The sequence below is a fragment of the Arabidopsis thaliana genome (genome assembly GCF_000001735.4).
Source record: "Arabidopsis thaliana chromosome 1 sequence".
Lineage (NCBI taxonomy): Eukaryota > Viridiplantae > Streptophyta > Magnoliopsida > Brassicales > Brassicaceae > Arabidopsis > Arabidopsis thaliana.
Window position 1 is genome coordinate 21,827,488 of NC_003070.9, and position 18,857 is coordinate 21,846,344.

The 18,857-nt window shown below is 37.8% G+C and overlaps 4 protein-coding genes and 1 pseudogene across 8 annotated transcripts; 2 read left to right on the forward strand and 3 right to left on the reverse strand.

Moving 5' to 3' along the window:
- The first annotated feature begins 457 nt into the window (after window positions 1-457).
- On the forward strand, window positions 458-5,531 carry AT1G59218 (Disease resistance protein (CC-NBS-LRR class) family). Of its 3 annotated transcripts, none has more exons than NM_104637.4 (6): window positions 458-652; window positions 903-1,787; window positions 1,866-2,012; window positions 2,101-4,365; window positions 4,477-4,604; window positions 4,989-5,221. In NM_104637.4, the coding sequence occupies exons 2-4, from the start codon at window positions 911-913 to the stop codon at window positions 4,224-4,226; spliced, it is 3,150 nt and encodes a 1,049-aa protein (NP_176153.1). In that variant the 5' UTR covers window positions 458-652; window positions 903-910; the 3' UTR covers window positions 4,227-4,365; window positions 4,477-4,604; window positions 4,989-5,221. The 3 variants fall into 3 exon arrangements, with proteins under 3 accessions (NP_176153.1, NP_001185265.1, NP_001323213.1); NM_001333848.1 differs by lacking the exon at window positions 4,989-5,221 and adding an exon at window positions 5,379-5,531 and having other exon boundaries at window positions 550-652; window positions 4,451-4,604; NM_001198336.2 differs by having other exon boundaries at window positions 460-652; window positions 4,451-5,012.
- Window positions 5,532-5,864: 333 nt separating this feature from the next.
- AT1G59265 lies at window positions 5,865-10,292 on the reverse strand (annotated as a pseudogene; the record flags this gene model as incomplete). The annotated part of the gene is made up of 1 exon: window positions 5,865-10,292.
- A 1,583-nt stretch (window positions 10,293-11,875) lies between these two features.
- Window positions 11,876-14,686, forward strand: AT1G59312 (Inositol-pentakisphosphate 2-kinase family protein; the record flags this gene model as incomplete). 2 transcript variants are annotated; one of them, NM_001333849.1, is made up of 8 exons in its annotated part: window positions 11,876-12,025; window positions 12,476-12,580; window positions 12,709-12,915; window positions 13,037-13,184; window positions 13,343-13,386; window positions 13,478-13,588; window positions 13,662-14,270; window positions 14,354-14,686. In NM_001333849.1, the coding sequence occupies 7 exons, from the start codon at window positions 12,476-12,478 to the stop codon at window positions 14,483-14,485; spliced, it is 1,356 nt and encodes a 451-aa protein (NP_001322552.1). In that variant the 3' UTR covers window positions 14,486-14,686. The 2 variants fall into 2 exon arrangements, with proteins under 2 accessions (NP_001322552.1, NP_564739.1); NM_104639.2 differs by lacking the exon at window positions 11,876-12,025 and having other exon boundaries at window positions 12,371-12,580; window positions 14,354-14,593.
- A 16-nt stretch (window positions 14,687-14,702) lies between these two features.
- On the reverse strand, window positions 14,703-16,332 carry AT1G59359 (Ribosomal protein S5 family protein). Its single transcript, NM_104640.6, has 2 exons — window positions 15,554-16,332; window positions 14,703-15,211 (listed from the first exon to the last, which is right to left on the reverse strand). Exons 1-2 carry the CDS (start codon window positions 16,244-16,246, stop codon window positions 15,050-15,052), a joined length of 855 nt encoding a protein of 284 aa, NP_564740.1. The 5' UTR covers window positions 16,247-16,332; the 3' UTR covers window positions 14,703-15,049.
- Window positions 16,333-16,864: 532 nt separating this feature from the next.
- AT1G59406 (GDSL-like Lipase/Acylhydrolase superfamily protein) lies at window positions 16,865-18,532 on the reverse strand. The gene is made up of 5 exons (NM_104641.4): window positions 18,151-18,532; window positions 17,930-18,060; window positions 17,618-17,842; window positions 17,261-17,516; window positions 16,865-17,157 (listed from the first exon to the last, which is right to left on the reverse strand). Exons 1-5 carry the CDS (start codon window positions 18,392-18,394, stop codon window positions 16,964-16,966), a joined length of 1,050 nt encoding a protein of 349 aa, NP_564741.3. The 5' UTR covers window positions 18,395-18,532; the 3' UTR covers window positions 16,865-16,963.
- Window positions 18,533-18,857: the final 325 nt, after the last annotated feature.

The window sequence follows — 18,857 nt, forward strand, 5'->3', positions numbered from 1 at the left end:
AGTTTAAGGTTATTCATGGAGATTTTAGTCATATTTTATTATATTAAACTACAATTTTGAGATGAAATTTTTTTTAGCATAATTGTAATTCATTTAACTAATTACAAAATCAAATTTTCAATTTTGACATCATATTATGTTTTAGATTACACGGTAATAGTTCACTACTACAATAATTTTCCAATTTTACAAGAATTTTTTCCATCTTTATTTTTTATACCATAATTTTAACTCCTTCAATTAAGTATATTAATTAATTAAAAACTAGATATATTTATATATTTTATTATATTAAATTTACCCACGCGTCGGGGCTAACATGAGGACGTAAACTCTTTGTATTATATTATCTTGATGTAAATAATACCTTTTTTTTATTTGTCAATACTCTGTTTCTCCTTCTAGAAACTTTCCTTTATACTGTTTGTGTATTTTGTTGACCACAAAAACTCGAGGACTAAGACTAAGTAAGATAGGAAATGGGTGGATACAAAGAAGTTGTCCTTTTAAGAAATCCATCACGAGGAGTTGGAAAGTCTGAACCAGAGACTTTCGTGTGCTTATCCAAAGACGACGAGAGGAGTCCCAAGAAGTCTAGCGGTATCAATCAAATCTCTTCTTACTTGAGGAGATTCCTTGGAACCATCAAGAGGTTAGTCCATTTTCTTAGCAAATTTCTTTGTTTACGGTGAAAGATATCTCTATTTGTTTCTCTAAATCTTTCGAGTAGTAACAGTTAAACTTTGTCCATATCCTGGATAGACCTAGGTGTGTCAAGACTCAAGAGACAAAGCTTGAATATATTTTTCTAACTGATTAGATATCACTATTAATGATAATGCATGATCATCAATATTTCGTAGCTTGATTCATATTTTCATATATACTACTTACTTAAGCAGGAAGCATTATGGCTGGGGAACTTATTTCGTTTGGTATACAAAACCTGTGGAACCTACTGAGTCAAGAATGCGAGCTATTTCAGGGAGTCGAAGATCAAGTAACTGAACTAAAAAGGGATCTAAACTTGTTAAGCTCTTTTCTGAAAGATGCAGATGCAAAGAAACATACAAGTGCGGTGGTGAAAAACTGTGTTGAAGAGATCAAGGAAATTATCTATGATGGAGAGGATACAATCGAAACATTTGTTCTTGAGCAAAACCTGGGAAAAACAAGTGGTATCAAGAAGAGTATCAGAAGACTTGCTTGCATTATTCCAGATCGAAGGAGATATGCATTAGGTATCGGAGGCTTAAGTAATAGGATCTCCAAGGTGATCCGAGATATGCAGAGTTTTGGAGTGCAACAAGCTATCGTTGATGGTGGGTATAAGCAACCTCAAGGTGATAAACAAAGGGAGATGCGACCAAGATTTTCTAAGGACGACGATAGCGATTTTGTGGGGTTGGAAGCAAATGTTAAGAAATTGGTTGGATATTTGGTGGACGAAGCAAACGTTCAAGTGGTTTCCATAACCGGGATGGGTGGTCTAGGTAAAACCACACTTGCTAAACAGGTTTTTAACCATGAGGATGTTAAACATCAGTTTGATGGGCTCTCATGGGTGTGTGTTTCACAAGATTTTACCCGAATGAATGTATGGCAAAAGATCTTGAGGGACCTCAAACCCAAAGAGGAAGAAAAGAAAATCATGGAGATGACACAAGATACACTCCAAGGTGAACTAATTCGATTGTTGGAAACGTCTAAGTCATTAATTGTCCTCGATGACATATGGGAAAAAGAAGATTGGGAACTAATCAAGCCAATATTTCCACCGACCAAAGGTTACCTCTTATGGTACACACACTAGCCAGTGGTCATACTCAATAAACTAGCTAACTCTTTGTGTTTGTTTTTGACAGGTTGGAAAGTGTTGCTTACTTCTCGAAACGAGAGTGTCGCCATGCGTAGAAATACATCATATATCAACTTTAAACCAGAATGCCTAACCACTGAAGACAGTTGGACACTTTTTCAGAGGATAGCCCTTCCTATGAAAGATGCAGCTGGTACTTTTAATGCATCTCTATCTTGTTAGTATCTTGGTTTTGTAGTCTACTTGTAAAACGATTTTGACATATTGATAACGTTGTGCAGAATTTAAGATTGATGAGGAAAAGGAAGAGTTGGGTAAGCTAATGATCAAACACTGTGGAGGGTTACCATTGGCCATCAGAGTGTTAGGAGGTATGTTAGCTGAAAAATACACATCGCATGATTGGAGAAGATTATCTGAGAATATTGGATCTCATCTCGTGGGAGGAAGAACTAACTTTAATGACGACAACAACAATACATGTAACTATGTATTGTCTCTAAGCTTTGAAGAATTGCCAAGTTATTTGAAGCATTGTTTCCTCTACTTGGCCCATTTTCCAGATGATTATGAGATAAACGTAAAGAATTTGTCATATTACTGGGCTGCAGAAGGAATATTCCAACCTAGGCATTACGATGGAGAAATCATTCGAGATGTTGGAGATGTCTACATAGAGGAGCTGGTGAGGAGGAATATGGTCATTTCCGAAAGAGATGTAAAGACTTCGAGATTTGAAACTTGTCATTTGCATGACATGATGAGAGAAGTTTGTTTGTTAAAAGCCAAAGAAGAGAACTTCCTACAGATTACCAGTAGCCGCACTTCAACTGGAAACTCTCTGTCTATTGTCACATCTCGCAGGCTTGTCTACCAATATCCTATTACATTAGATGTTGAGAAAGATATAAACGATCCAAAACTTCGATCTCTCGTGGTTGTTGCCAATACTTATATGTTTTGGGGAGGTTGGAGTTGGATGCTGTTAGGTTCAAGCTTTATAAGGTTAGAACTACTGAGGGTATTAGATATCCATAGAGCCAAGTTGAAAGGAGGGAAGTTAGCTTCTTCCATTGGACAGCTCATCCACTTAAGATACTTGAACTTAAAGCATGCTGAGGTAACTCATATACCTTATTCACTAGGAAATCTGAAGTTGTTGATCTATCTGAATTTAGTCATTTTAGTCTCCGGATCTACATTGGTGCCCAATGTCTTGAAGGAGATGCAACAACTGAGATACCTTGCGTTACCAAAAGATATGGGGAGGAAGACAAAACTAGAATTGAGTAATCTAGTAAAATTGGAGACTTTGAAAAATTTCTCAACAAAGAATTGCAGCTTGGAGGATCTTCGTGGTATGGTCAGGCTGAGAACGCTCACCATCGAATTACGTAAGGAGACGAGTCTAGAAACTCTAGCTGCATCTATAGGCGGATTGAAATACCTCGAAAGCCTTACAATAACTGATCTTGGTTCTGAGATGAGGACGAAGGAAGCGGGAATCGTATTTGATTTCGTTTATCTCAAAACGCTAACGTTGAAACTGTATATGCCTAGGCTTTCTAAAGAACAACACTTCCCTTCTCACCTTACAACCTTATATCTACAACATTGTCGGTTGGAAGAGGATCCCATGCCGATTCTAGAGAAGTTGCATCAGTTGAAAGAGCTTGAATTAAGGCGTAAATCTTTCAGTGGAAAGGAAATGGTTTGCTCGAGCGGTGGGTTTCCTCAATTGCAGAAGCTTTCAATAAAAGGACTAGAGGAATGGGAAGATTGGAAAGTAGAAGAAAGCTCCATGCCAGTTCTTCATACTCTCGATATTCGGGATTGTCGAAAATTAAAGCAGCTTCCTGATGAACACCTTCCTTCTCACCTTACATCCATATCTCTATTTTTTTGTTGTTTGGAGGAGGATCCAATGCCGACTCTAGAGAGATTGGTTCACTTGAAAGAGCTTCAATTATTGTTTAGATCTTTCAGTGGGAGGATAATGGTTTGCGCTGGCAGTGGGTTTCCTCAACTGCACAAGCTAAAATTATCTGAACTAGATGGGTTGGAAGAGTGGATAGTAGAGGATGGCTCCATGCCACAGCTTCATACTCTGGAAATTCGTCGGTGTCCAAAGTTAAAGAAGCTTCCTAATGGGTTTCCACAATTGCAGAATCTTGAGTTAAATGAGCTAGAGGAATGGGAAGAGTGGATAGTAGAGGATGGCTCCATGCCACTTCTTCATACTCTAAGAATTTGGAATTGTCCAAAGTTAAAGCAGCTGCCTGATGGGTTGCGATTTATCTATTCATTAAAGAATTTGACTGTACCAAAGAGATGGAAGAAGAGATTGTCGAAAGGAGGAGAAGATTATTACAAAGTCCAACACATTCCTTCTGTTGAATTCTACTAGGAATGCTCTCAGCAATCACAGACTATGTATATATATGTACACATAAAGAGCTGCATTGATGGTGTTCGATGAATTGTCTAACTGTGACTATCCTTGACGAGATATGTAATCATAAGCCTCTGTTTCCACCCAAAATCAGGTAATCTCATGATCATTGACTTTAAAAATTTCAAAGAAAAGCTTATCAAACAAGAGACCTGAATAATCATGTTCTTTCTGCTTAGAATCACCAAACAAGAACATTTTGCAGGTCGGAAGATAGTTGCAGGTAGGAAGCTAATCAAACAAGACACCTTATTTTTCACGACGAGATGTTGAACCCCTGAAGAATGTTGGACACCATTTTGATGGATAAAACATTTTCATAGGAGAAATGATGTGAGTAAGCTTTCAGATCATTATGATGCATGCCAGTATAGTCATTTCTCTCGTTACTCTTACAAAGTCCTATATAGTGTCTTCAGTTCAAGGTCTATTTCTTTCATGGAAGTCATATAAAACTATATTAGACAATATTCATAACCTGAATGTTAGTAGTAATACCTTGTGATAAGGTTGAAGAACAATTGCAGAAATGGGTAAGAGATGACATAGTGACTTACTCAACTAACTCTCATAATCTTATTTCTGAAGTCAAGAACACTAGCCTGCAAAGTTGCAAGTTTTGTTTAGCTCATACTGTGCCTTTTACTGTAGTTGTAGATGATCTTGGTTTCTTACTAAAAACTCTGTTGAAATTTCATATTACTTCCTTACATGCAGAGAGTCGAGGTGAAAAGGTGTCTAGCTTTTGAAGCTTTGCTGTGTACTAAGTGGACAACTTTCTTATTCTCTATCTGTTTTTGGTGTGTAATAAGAATCTGAATTTTATGCATGGGTGAATTTGTACGGGTTAATAGAGAAGTTCATAACCTAAGTTAAGACTAGTCTGCTAAATTCGGACACAATGTGAAATTCTCAAGCTCATCGTTTAATCAACAGAGAGAATTTGATTGACTTTTTTTCATAATTCTGTTTTGTAGACGAATTTGATAAGGTTGATGCTACCTTGTCCGAATCTCTTCCCAAGTGAATCTTGGTCATCTGCCTATTTATACACATTAAACTCTTTGCATTGATGTCTTAATGTGTGTGTTTTGTATAATCATTCAGACTTTATGGGAGTGTTGCGGCGAAGCTACTGAACCTTTTTGAAAGCGGTGTTGCCTATCTTTAAGAGCGTCGGAGGTGATATAACTGGGAGACTCTTGATGAGATGTTGGCCTATCTGGAATACTTCCCAGTTGGGAGACCAACGGAGATGAATACCGTCAACAATTCACCAACGACCCATCTCAAGAGCTTGGACACGAGGGAGAAGGTTGGTGCCTGGTTCAAACAGTGGTGCATCCAAAACGCAGGCCGTGTAGCATTTTGTTTCGGGTTCTACATGGCCATGGCGAAGAAGGGTGACCAGTTGGAAGGTGCATACACCCTAAATACTATAAAGGTTTATAGAAGTGATTGATTTATTCCATTCAACGATTTACAATATATATACACAAGAGAGACTTGCTGAGCACACTTATAATCAATGTGAGTATATACAATATTACAAACATGGAAGATATGATTGGAATCAATCAAGGAGATGATTGATATCCTTAATACGCCCCCTCAAGATGGAGGGACTCTTGTAACTCCAATCTTGGATGCGAAATTTTGAAAAGCTGTTCTTGACAACGGCTTCGTTAGAGTGTCCGCTAATTGGTCGTGTGTAGAGACATGAACCACACGAAGAGCTCCGGATTGTACCTGATTTCTGATGAAGTGGTAATCTATCGCGATGTGCTTCATTCTAGAGTGGAACACCGGATTTGCACAGAGATACGTGGCGCCAACATTATCGCAGTAGATAACTGGTGGACGTGTGAGTCGAATACCAAGCTCTGTGAGTAAGGAACATATCCATTGCATTTCTGAAGAAGTATTAGCTACCGACCTGTACTCAGCTTCGGTTGATGAGCGTACAACCCCTTTTTGCTTTTTAGATGACCAAGAGATTGGATGGTGACCAAGATAAACAATGTAGCCATTTGTTGAAACATAATCATCTTTGTCTCCTGCCCAGTCAGCATCAGAATATGCGTGCAAGGATAGAGTATTACCTTTCTTGAGAAAGATACCATGATTTGGAGTACCAGCCAAATATCGAAGAATACGCTTCAAGGCTTGCAAATGTTCTTCTGTAGGCATATGCATAAACTGTGACAATCGGTTGACCGCATAAGATATGTCAGGACGGGTAAATGCAAGATATTGGAGGCTGCCAACAATGCCTCTGTACTCCGTAGGATCTGTTAGTTTGGTACCCGAATAGAGCGACAATTTTGGTGAGGGAGCCATTGGGGTTGTCACCGGTTTTGCCGTGATCATATTCGTACGAGCCAGCAGATCAAGAATGTAGCGACGTTGACTTAGATGTAAACCAGTTGGCACCCGTTTTGCTTCGATTCCCAGAAAGTAGTGAAGTTCCTCATGATCCTTGACTGAAAAACGTTGAGATAGGTTATCAAGAGTGTTGTGAAGTAAGGTCGGGTCATTGCCGGTGATCAGAATGTCATCAACATAGACAAGCATGTAGACAATTGATTTTCCCCGTTGAAGAACAAAGAGAGACGTATCAGAGACCGAATTAACAAAACCAATGGTGAGAAGATAATTCCGTAGCTCAACATACCAGGCACGTGGAGCCTGTTTCAAACCATATAGAGCTTTCCTTAATTTGCAGACATAATTAGGACGATCCTTATCAATGAATCCTGGAGGCTGTGACATGTAGACATCGTCTGTGAGTGTCCCTTGAAGGAAGGCGTTGTTGACGTCTAGCTGTCGTATGGGCCATGAGCGATCAACCGCAACACCCAGAACAATTCGAATTGAAGTTGACTTGATTACAGGGCTGAATGTCTCTGCATAATCAAGTCCAGGTCGCTGATTATATCCTTTAGCCACAAGACGCGCCTTGTATCGATTTAGAGACCCATCGGAATTGTATTTCTTGGTGAAGATCCAACGGCAGCCAACAATCGTTACATGGCTTGGTGGAGGCGGAACAAGATCCCATGTATGGTTACCAATTTGTGCATTTATTTCGGACCCCATGGCGTTTCTCCATCGTTCATCTTTGAGAGCTTGAATAGCTGTTCGTGGTTCTGATTCAGCGGCCAAAGAAACTGCTAGAGAATACTTGGGATTTGGTTTAATGATGCCAGCTTTGGCCCTGGTGCCCATGGAATGAGTATTGAGCGGAGCTTGGTTGTTGTTGTTAACAATTTGAGCAAGCGGAGGAGGTGGATGTATCAGGATTGATGGTGGAGTCGGAGATGTTGAAGATGACGAAGCTGAGGTTGTCGGGCTTGGCGAAGAGGAAGAAGATTGGGCTGGTGTGGACAATGATTGGGCTAATTGTGATGGGCTTTCATTTGTTGGGTTATTTTGTGATGTGTTTTGAGAGGAATGTGTTTGGGTTTGTGTTTGGGTTGGCTGGGTCGTGGGTTGCGGTCCATTTTGTCTTGGAGCAGTGGGCTCAGGGGAAGATGGAAAAGAAGAGGAGAAAGACGAGTCAAGGTTAGAAGACGATACCTGAGAGTTGCGGAATGGAGCTGACGGCGATGACGGTGGTGTGGCAGCGTGGTGAGGATCTGAACACGAGGGAGCCGGCAAAACTGGAGTGCGAGTTGGAAGAGTTGTATGAGGGGACCAAACACAAGATGATTCACGACGCTGTTCTTGTACCGGAGAGAGAGTCGCGAGATAATTGGAGAAGGGAAAGCAATTTTCATCAAAGCGGACATGTCTGGAGATGTATAGTCGGCTTGTTTGAAGATGAAGACAGAGATAAGCACTTTGGGTAAGTGAGTAACCCAAAAACACACACTGTCTAGATTTGTCATCGAGTTTGTGTTGATTGTAAGGTCTCAGCCACGGATAACAGGCGCATCCAAAAACTCGGAGCTTATCGTAATTTGGTGATGTGCCAAATAATTTCTGAAACGGAGACTCAAGCTGAAGTAGAGGTGTTGGTAGTCGATTGATCAAGTAAACAGCTACAGCAAATGCGTAAGGCCAATACGTCTTCGGAATGGATGCGTGAGATAGCAAGGTGAGACCGGTTTCAACAATGTGACGATGTTTGCGTTCGGAGAGCCCATTGTGTTCTGGTGTATGTGGCGGAGAAGTGAGATGCGAGATACCATGTTGTGAGAAGTATTCCCATAGTGCGACGAACTCACCACCATTGTCTGAATAAAAAGTACCAATCCGTGTCTGAAAACGATTTTCCAGCAGATTTTTGAATGTAATGAACGTCTCTTTAACTTGAGATTTCTGTTTTAAAGGATAGAGCCAAGTATATCGGGTAAAGTGATCAACAAAGATGACATAGTATCGATAATTATCATGTGAAAGAATAGGTGAGCTCCAAACATCAGAATAAATGTATTCAAGGGGTCTGGTCGAATTTATGGTTGATTGAGAGAAAGGGACTTTATTACTTTTATTGATAAGGCAATCTGAGCAAGAGAGAAATTTGTGAGATGGGTTTAACACTGAGAGAGAATAATTTGAAATGACAGAATTTAAAATTGAAGGAGCCGGATGGCCTAAACGAGCATGCCAAGATGAATGAGTAGCTTTCGAGCTTGGAGACGCAAACAGAGAGACCGGTTGAGACGATGCTATGGGCCACTCATACAACTCATCCTTAGTTTTGCCTTGGAGTAATGGGACCCCCGTGTTGAGATCCTTCACCTGAAAGGATGCCGGAAAGAATTCGACAGAGACACCATTAGCATTGCATAAGCGATACACAGAAATTAAATTCTTGTGTATATTAGGAACATATAAAATGTTGTGTAAATTTAAGGGACGAGATTTTGTGGATAGAGAAGTAGAACCAGTATGTGATATGGGGATAGTAGACCCATCAGCAACCATCACATCGTCACCACCAGTATAGGGCTGATGAAGAGACAAATTGTTGAAGTCGGATGTGATATGATGTGTAGCGCCACTATCGAGAAGCCAGTTGTTGGAGGAGTAAGGAGAGCCAAGTGCGAGATTTGCTCTGGGCTGCCACGGAGTGAACGGAGATGGTGGTTGCTGTGAATTGACACTGGACAGAAAATGTTGAAGTTGAGAACATCGTTTGGCGCTATGTCCTTGAACGCCACAAATTTGACACTTTCCCAAATATGGTTTGGATTGGTTATTGTTTGGGTGGAAATTCGTGGAGGACTGTTGCCACGGCTTTGAGTTGTTGTTGTTGTTACGGTTATCATAACGGTTGTTGCGGTTGCCATTGTTGTTGTTGTTGGTGGTGGTGGTGTTGCGATGAGAGACGGCGTTGGCGGTGATTGGAATGACAGTGGCTGAGCTGACGGCGAGGATTTTGCTTTCGTGATTCAGTAGGCGCTCATGGATCTCGGTGAGAGTGGGAGGAGTATCTTTGGCAGCGATCTGGTCTATGACGGGTTTGTATTCCTCTGGTAAGTTTTCCAGCACTCGCTCGACTTGTTCGTCATGATCCATTGGTTTCCCGAGGAGTGCAAGCTGGTCAAAACGAGTTACCAAGCCTTGCATATAGTCATCAATTGTTTTGGTACCTTTCGTCCATTGTTTTAGTTGCGTCCGAAGTTGAGTGACATGGCCATAGCTTGGGTTGGCGTAGATCTTGCGGAGAGTCTCCCAGATCTGAGCAGCGGTAGTGGCTCTTGACACCGCCGGTTGAACCGACATGGAGATGGCTCCAAGAACGGCACTGTAGATGAGCTTGTCTTGTCTTTTCCAGCGAGTGTAGTCGGGATTGACACGGGGAGCCGCATCTGTGCCAATGGTCGCAGGCGGCATGGTTGTAGAGCCATCGAGAAAACCAGCGAGTTCATACCCATCGAAGAGCGCATGAACCTGGCGGCTCCACATGAGGTAGTTAGTGCTGGTGAGTTTGGTAACGTTACTCATGTTAACGTTAAGGATACTTGTGTTGTTGAGAACGAGTTCTTCAGCGTGGGCAGCCATTGAAGGAGAGACGAAGAAGAAATAAGAAGATCGAATTTTTTTTATTATTTTGGATCTAGGCGTCTGATACCATATAAAGGTTTATAGAAGTGATTGATTTATTCCATTCAACGATTTACAATATATATACACAAGAGAGACTTGCTGAGCACACTTATAATCAATGTGAGTATATACAATATTACAAACATGGAAGATATGATTGGAATCAATCAAGGAGATGATTGATATCCTTAATAAATACGTCCTGCGCTTTGAGGGAACTCAGAAGACAATTTGAACTTTTTTTCTTAAGCACTCATAGAAGAAGAGAAAATAGACCAAACGGATAATATGAAGTCTTTACCATCCTTAAGTGATGTTGGTAGTGTTGTATTTGCCATTATTGGCACAAGAGCTGATCTTGCTTGGTTTGTGGGAGTGACATGTCGTCCCATGATATGTTGTCTATCAGCTTCAGTATATGTTGCTTATGTAACAGTTTTTCTATAATAACTTTGTGTACCATATTTGAAATCAATGAAGTAATATCTTTGATAAAAGGCGAAATGGAGATCTTCCACGGCCACTCATATCCACCATAGACAGAACGGTCCGAAATAGAATCTCATTTATGTAACAACTTGGTTCGAGGAAGCTTGATGATGGCCTCCACATCTGCTTCCAAGCTCGGCCATAACAAGTAGAGAAGCTCTACTTTTTCTCTCTCTATCACTCTGTTTTAAGTTCAAAACTCTCTAAATAAGGATGCATTCTTTGGAACAAAGGCTTTTGTATTTGTTTTTTTGAAAAATAAAAAGGAGGAAGAAGTTATCAAACAACAACAACAAAGGCTTTTGTTTGAATATATTTTACATTTATGTACAAAAAGAAAGACAAAGAAAAAAAGTCAAAGAAGAAAGTATCACAATCATGGAAGCAAATAAATAAAGAGAAAGAATTCGAAGAAACAGAAATATACTTTTTGGTGAAACAGAAAAACAGAAGAGAAAATAATCAATTGCATGACATGAAATTTTAAACATACTATATGATAAGAAAAAACATATAAATACAGATTTGTAAATCATAAATATATTAAAAACAATTACTCTGTTAAAAATTCATCAACCAAAAAAATCATCAAGTAACCAAATGCTGTCACGACAGGGAATCTATAAATTATTATTTTAGAACCGGTTTTTCAATTAATTTACAGTTTAAATTTATTTTTAATAGTTTTTAATTAAGTTAATAGCCCTCCTTTAAAATACACTATTGGACCCCACAAAAAAAAATGCATCCTTGGAAGTGGTCTTAGTTTTATCATCTAAAAGATATGAATTTGATTTTGTAAAGGTTACAATTATTTTCCGAGAAATGTTATCATAGACAAGTTGGAGGAAGAAGACGAAACGAATCAGGTAAATTGAAATTAAGACAGCTATTAAGGTAAAATTAAAAAATGGGTAGATTAGAAGTAGTTGTCTTTTCATAAAACCCAATAGTACTTGAAATTGTTAGTATAAGAAATATTCCAAGCTATAACATTATTATTATAAGAGACCCTTATTAATAATTTGGTAGCACGATGACTCCAAAAGGAGTTTATTGTTTAAAGAAAGACGAAAACATGGAGAGTTGTTGACGCAGAGAGTTACTTAGATGCTTCACCCAAGAAGAGTCCTCATAAAATCAAAGCATCTCTCTTCTTCCTAAACGTCGACGAGAGGAGAGTTCTTGGCGCCATTAAGATTCAGAAGGTTAGTCATTTTTTTCCCTTAATTCTTAGCATGTGTCTTTGTTTACGGTGAATTGAGTGATAATGGGGACGTGAGGCATCTCATAGTTCACAAGTTCTGCCTTAGCTTAACCATGCCTGACTACTATTAACTAAAGTTCTTCAACTATATATACCACATTTCCTTGAACTGCAAGTCTAGTAAGATTCTGTTAAATTCCTAACACTATAGATTTATAGTTTTTTCGATGCCATTTGTAACTACATAGCAGTAGCTTCTTTTTGTGTTATTGCAATTTCTTAATCATTTTTATATCGAACTAGCTACATTGTTTTAGAAATCGAAGTTTGTTTACCTAGCTTGTTTATGATTTGGTCATTGCTCAAGATTTACGTTTTGATGCTATGTACAATCAGCACTGTGTACAATACGTTCTTGTTAATAGTTTGTGTTGTTGGGTGTTGTGTTCAGATGGAAGAGATTGTTTTTGAAACAAAAGATGCAGTTGATTGGTCATATAGAAGCGAAGGAGTTGTTAATTTGGTTCTCGCTTACTCTGGATCATCTCCCACTTTCGTTAGTCTCATCTCTTTCTCAATCCCAAAGATGAGATTATATATTATTTCTAGTTTTTGGGGTTAGGAAGAAGTATATAACATTGATTGCAATCTTGTTTGTTTTTCTCTTTTGTGGAATATGTGAAGTTGGGAAAGGTGATGAGGATAAAAAAATTACGAAACACTAGGAATGAAAATAGAGACCGAAGTGGAAGTTGTCTTACGACCCAGGAAAAGCTTATTTGGGGAGAGATTAAGGATCTTGTATCTTGCCAAAACAAGGAGATTGTGGACTATTTGTTTGTCAAACATGTCATGAAACCTTTGTTGGGTCACAAATATGTTACTCCTGGAGTAAGTCTCCCTTGTCATGATTAACACGTTATAACGGTTACAAGAATCTCCAAGTTGCATTAATTTGGGATGTTTTAAAGGTTTTTGACCTTTTAGTTTTGATGATTTGGGAATGTTGTAGATTTGCCTTCCTGTAGAAAAGGAGTTTCTTGAGTCTGTTAAGAAGATAGTGACGTCTCAGCGTCATTCTTGGCGAGCTAATACACTCAGTGTGGATACTAACCGCAGTTTCGCGCTTCTCATGGATGATTTGACCATTTTCTCCCATGGTAAATTAATTTTGTGTAATCAACTATTCGTGAATTAAGCTCTTTCTTTTCACTGTTCTACTTGACTGCAAGTAAAAGTTGATGTGAGCTTGTATTTTATCTCTTGGTTAATCCAAATTGATGATGATTTTTGGTTTAATAACCTCATGTGCTTTCAGGTCAAGTTGAGGATCATAAACCATGCTTAACTGTTGAAATAAAGGTGTCCATGATCATTATCTTGTCCTTTCTTTCTTTTTAGCTCCCAATTTATTCTTTTTTTCTTCGCTGATATATTTACTTTGGTGAAGTAGCCCAAATGTGGATTTCTTTCATCTTCAAGTTTCATAGCGGAAGAAAATGTTATCAAGAAGAGTATAAGTCGCTTCGAAATGTACCAAGTTCTAAAGCTTAGGGAAAACCAGGTACTTTTTCTCCTACATCCTTCGAAACCACAAGCATACTTGGAAGCTAACACATTAAAGCCATGTTTTTCAGATATCACAAATCAGTGAATATGATCCCTTAGACCTTTTCTCTGGATCCAAAGATAGAATACACAAAGCAATAAAAGCGCTCTACTCGACTCCTCAAAACAGTTTACAAGTGTTCTTGAATGGTTCTCTAGTATTTGGAGGCTTCCGTGGTGGTATATGCAAAACAACCTCAAAGCTTGAATTAGCTTTTGAGCATACACTCAAAGATTTCTTCAAAACCGAAGATGACTGCGGCCTACGTGCAAATGCTTTCATAGAGCTTGTTGCAGAAACTGTTTACGCATCTGGAGCTTTAGATCAGCTTCTTGAGGTTCAAAAGCTTGACAAATATAACATCGAGGGAGCGATTCACGCGTACTATGACTTAGTTGACCAGCCATGTAAAGCGTGCCAAGAGTTGGAAAGTAGTAAATTATCGAATCAGTTTGGTTCCATGCATTCATTGCCACAGGATGAGAAAGTAAATATTTTGAAGGATTTTCTAATATCTTCCACTGCTATAGATTGTAGTGTAATGATAAGTTTTAGACCAATAGAGACTGGGCTCTCAAGATCCTCTTCCCACGGTAACATTCAACTTGAATCAACAAAGCAAGAATTTGAGTATAAGGTACATGTTTTTTTTCACAAGAATCTTTGCCTTTGTTAAATTGTTTTTTCTCATAATTAAACTGAGGTCTACATCGTCGGCAGATACACTTCATTGATCTTGATATGAGACCTTTAAAGAGAATGGAAGCCTATCACGAATCAGACAAGAAGATCACAAAAACATACCAGGAGATGCTCAAGAAGAAGAAAGGAGATCAACCTCGGCGCTTCTAGAACTACAAAGCTATAAGAATCAGATTTCATATCTCATAAGAGTATTTTATGTTTCGTAACAATTTCCTACTGTTTTCACTTGTATCAATTCATAAGACTCAATCTAAGCATTAAAGCATCATGTTAACAAATCCAAGGAAAGGGGAATACATGTATGTACTATGTTTGTTTTTAAAATGGTTATTATAAAATAAGTTGAGAAAAAATATCATTCTACTGAATTTGTTTGACTTTATTAATTCGTTCTTCTGTTTTTACTGCTGATGAAATGTCGATATCAACACTTATTATACTAGATCATTCATAATTGATATTGTTCCTTGAACAATTTATACATGTTAGACTGATTAATTGCAAGAACTTAGAAATAGACATGCATTATTGCAAAATGTCATTTCATGGAAGCAAATATCTAACAAAAGCCAAACATAACTAAATTATGATTATCCTTGTAACTGAAACTCCAATATCAAAAACTGATAAAAGACAACCAAGAAACAAGACCGGAAAGATAAATATTTGCGATAACCAAAACCTATAAACCAAACTCATCTCATGAAGGTCTTAAGCTTGGTCTTCACCCTCAGTGATAACCTTGGTTGCAGAAACAGCCTTAGTCGACAGGAAATCAGTGTGCTCTTGGTACGGCGATCTGGAGAATCTAGTCTCTTTCCAGAACTCTGGTGTAAGGAACCCATATGTCTTCTGTAAGCAATCGAATGTAGCCTGTATCATAACACCAACAACATCAACACTATGGTTAAGATAATCAAGCAACATCATGCCAAGAGTTCAAAAAAGAAATCAAGAATATCAATCTATCACAAATTATGAAGCATCTACATCCATCAAATTAAGTACTTGAGATGAAAATCATCAACAAAATCTATGATCATCTACAAATTGCAATCAGCTACATTTAGACGCTTCATTTATCACCAACTACTAAGCAAATGTGAACTAAATCCCTATTAAGGGATAATCAAATCATTAAAAGCAGAGCTAAATCAAAGAACTCTACAGCTAAACATTATCAAATGCTTCAAAAAAGAAGGATCAAAATCAAACCTTGACAAAGTTTCCAAGGGTTTTGGTAGATCCTCTTGAAGAAGTAAAGACATCATCAATACCAGCGAACTGAAGAACCTTCTTAGGAACCCTAGCAGCAACAATACCAGAACCTCTCGGAGCAGGAACCATTCTCACAGTAACAGAACCACATTTACCAGTAACCTTACAAGGCACAGTGTGTGGCTTCCCAATCTTATTCCCCCAATAACCTCTCCTCACCGGAACCACTGATAGCTTAGCAAGAATAATAGCTCCTCTAATGGCAGTAGCAACTTCCTTAGAACACTTGACACCCAAACCAACATGACCATTTCCATCACCAACAACAACAAAGGCCTTGAATCTAGTCCTTTGACCAGCTCTGGTTTGTTTCTGAACAGGCATGATCTTCATAACCTCGTCTTTCAACGTAGGACCAACAAGATGATCTATGATTTGGTACTCCTTTACTGGGAGAGAATGAAGATAGATCTGCTCTAGCTTCGTTATTTTATTGTCAGCCACTAGACGACCTAGTTTGGTCACTGGAACCCATTTCGTTTCTTCCGAGGCACGGCCTCCACGTCTTCCACGGCCTCTTGGACCACGATCACGGCCACGGCCACCTCCACGTCCACCGCCGAATCCACGCCCGAAGTCACCACGGTCACCGCCACGCTCTGCGCCGCTTTCTCCTCCTCTTTCCGCCATTTTCGATGAAGTAAACCCTAGCGGATTCACAAGTTTTAGTTTATATAGGTGAGCATAAGATTAGGGTTTTCGAAAGTCTGAATTATGGGCTTGTGGGCCGAATGTTGATATAATTGTTTTGTTGAGATACAAACCAAGAAGCCCGGCCCAATAACATAACTTATTCAATAACACCCAATATAGTACGTGATATGCAAATTGAGTGGAATTGCTTTGCTTATCTTGTGATCTTAAGAACTATGTGCGTATTGTTTTACTATTTAGAGACTTTATGCAAATTGAGTGCAATTGGTTTGCTTGTCTTGTGAAACAAATTCTCAAGACATTTGTTAGACATTTATGCAAACCATTGTGAACTCAAAGATCGTAAACAAATGTAATTCGTTTGTTGTCAGTAATAAATAGGTCATACATTTTAAAGCTGAATCTCATTGTATCATCTCTCAAATGGCTAGAATTTTCTTCGGCTTTTTAGTGTCGCATCATTCTCTTATTTAGGCCACTTTCCAATTGGTTATGAGGGCGAATACAACCAATTTTAACATCTAACGTGTTTGTGTTTAAAAGAGTAGTGAGAATTTTTTGATTAGTGAGTCTCAAAGTTAATAATTTGATGAGTAAAGATATAGTATAGTACATTAAAAAATTGAGTAATGAATGTATACATAAGAGAATGAGAATAAAAAGAACAAAAAAACAATATTCAGATGTTCAACATCAATAGACTTTGCTCAAATATTTGTCGAGTAAATTGTCGACGATAACTTGATAAGCTCTTTCAGATGGATGATAGCTATCCCAAAATATGTATGCTGAAGAATTAGAACACGTAAATGGGTTCAATGAGTTACACAAATAGGATATCGCAAGCAATCCTTTACCGCAACATCCTCTATCAGCTACCTCAAAACCTGAAACAAAACGAGATCATTTGAATAAAATATAGTTTAAAATATATAATAAAATTAAAATATAAATAATTTCTATGTAGATAAATATGTTAGATGAACTTACCGTATTTTTTAGGGTGTTGGATCATGTCGAAAAGAGTATCATAAACATTAATGTAAAGGATAACACCATCTAGCTCTTTATCTAAAGAATCTAAAGCTGGAGAAAGTCTTGCGTTAAATTGTTTTGCCATGTTGTTTAGAGGTTGATTACATCCTCTTGTAAAAAAACCTCCAAAAACTGTTCTTTGGAGTGGAACACAACCGACGGGGACTGCACTAAACACTCCTATTTTCCGAGCTCCAAGCTTATGTAATTCCTAATTATCAATTATCGATAAGATAAAGTATTTAGTGGATAAAACAATATATTATTGATTAGTTTCTGTATTATTCTATATATTTACAATAAAGTACTTACTCTCACGAAATGGACAGCAGAGTCAGCCAAGAAATTGGCATAAGAGGTACGATCATATCGATGAGTTTGAGCTAAATAAGTGTGAGCAAGGTCATTGCTACTAGACACCACAAGAAAGAAACTATGTTCCAAGATATCTTTGGCTTTTTCTTCTCCGAAATGCCTCTTGATCTTTGATATATATTCTTTGAAATTTATGAGTTGATCCCACACCGATATTACTGACTATAAAAATAAACATAAATGTAAGAAAAAAGAATTACCCATAAAAAAACTAAGGATCGTGATAGAAAAAAATAAGATATATTGTACCATAATTTTTGCTGTCAATGGATCATAACCAGTTCCTCCAGATGCAAATGTTACACCTTTAAGAAGATCCTCTGGCTTCAAATACGGATTCATATATGCTGGTAATGTCTTAGCCAATCCCAACTTTTCCGCTGAAATATTTTTAAACATATTTATCAGAATATAGATAAATATATATGATTCATAATTTAGAAAAATGTAATAACAATTCAATTGGTTACCAATAAGATCAGAAGGAACTCTTCCATCAGAAAATCTTCCAGTAGCGAAGCCTCCAGGATAATCTTTTCCATATGGAGGAAAGTTACACTTTAGAAGAGTGGGAAGATTATTGTTATTTCCTGTATCCATTATTGAATCTCCAAAAACTATTAGTGCTGGGATTGTTGTGTTTTTTCCTTGCGTCGCTGCATTAGCTTCCACGAAGATTAAAACCAAAGCGAACAATAATATTTGAATCTTCATTGTCTTCTTTGGTTCGTTTACTTTTATGGTGGAGATTGGCTTGTTGTTTTACAAATTTGAAGACATGTGTGTATGCTTATATATCTTGTTTCTGTTTGTTGGGTTTCTAAAATTATCTCTGAGCATGATAGTTGTTAGGTTTTATGCTATCTCTAGTGATTTATTGCTTTGATGAGTTGGAACGACAGCAAAAGAATTTATTGTCCTTTCGTATCTATGTTTGGAATTTACACCAAAACAAGTAATGTAACCTTAGTTTTTTTGGTAAGGTAATGTAACCATAGTTTGTTATAACATTGAATACTTTTTTAACTGTGGTTAAATATATAAGTCTTCAGTATATAGGACAATATTTAAATTGTGATTAATAAAATTGTCGAGTACTATTTTATATTTATTATTTCAAAACAGATTAAATTTTATTATTCTATTTTCGTAAAAAAAGAAAAAAGCAACGCAAATA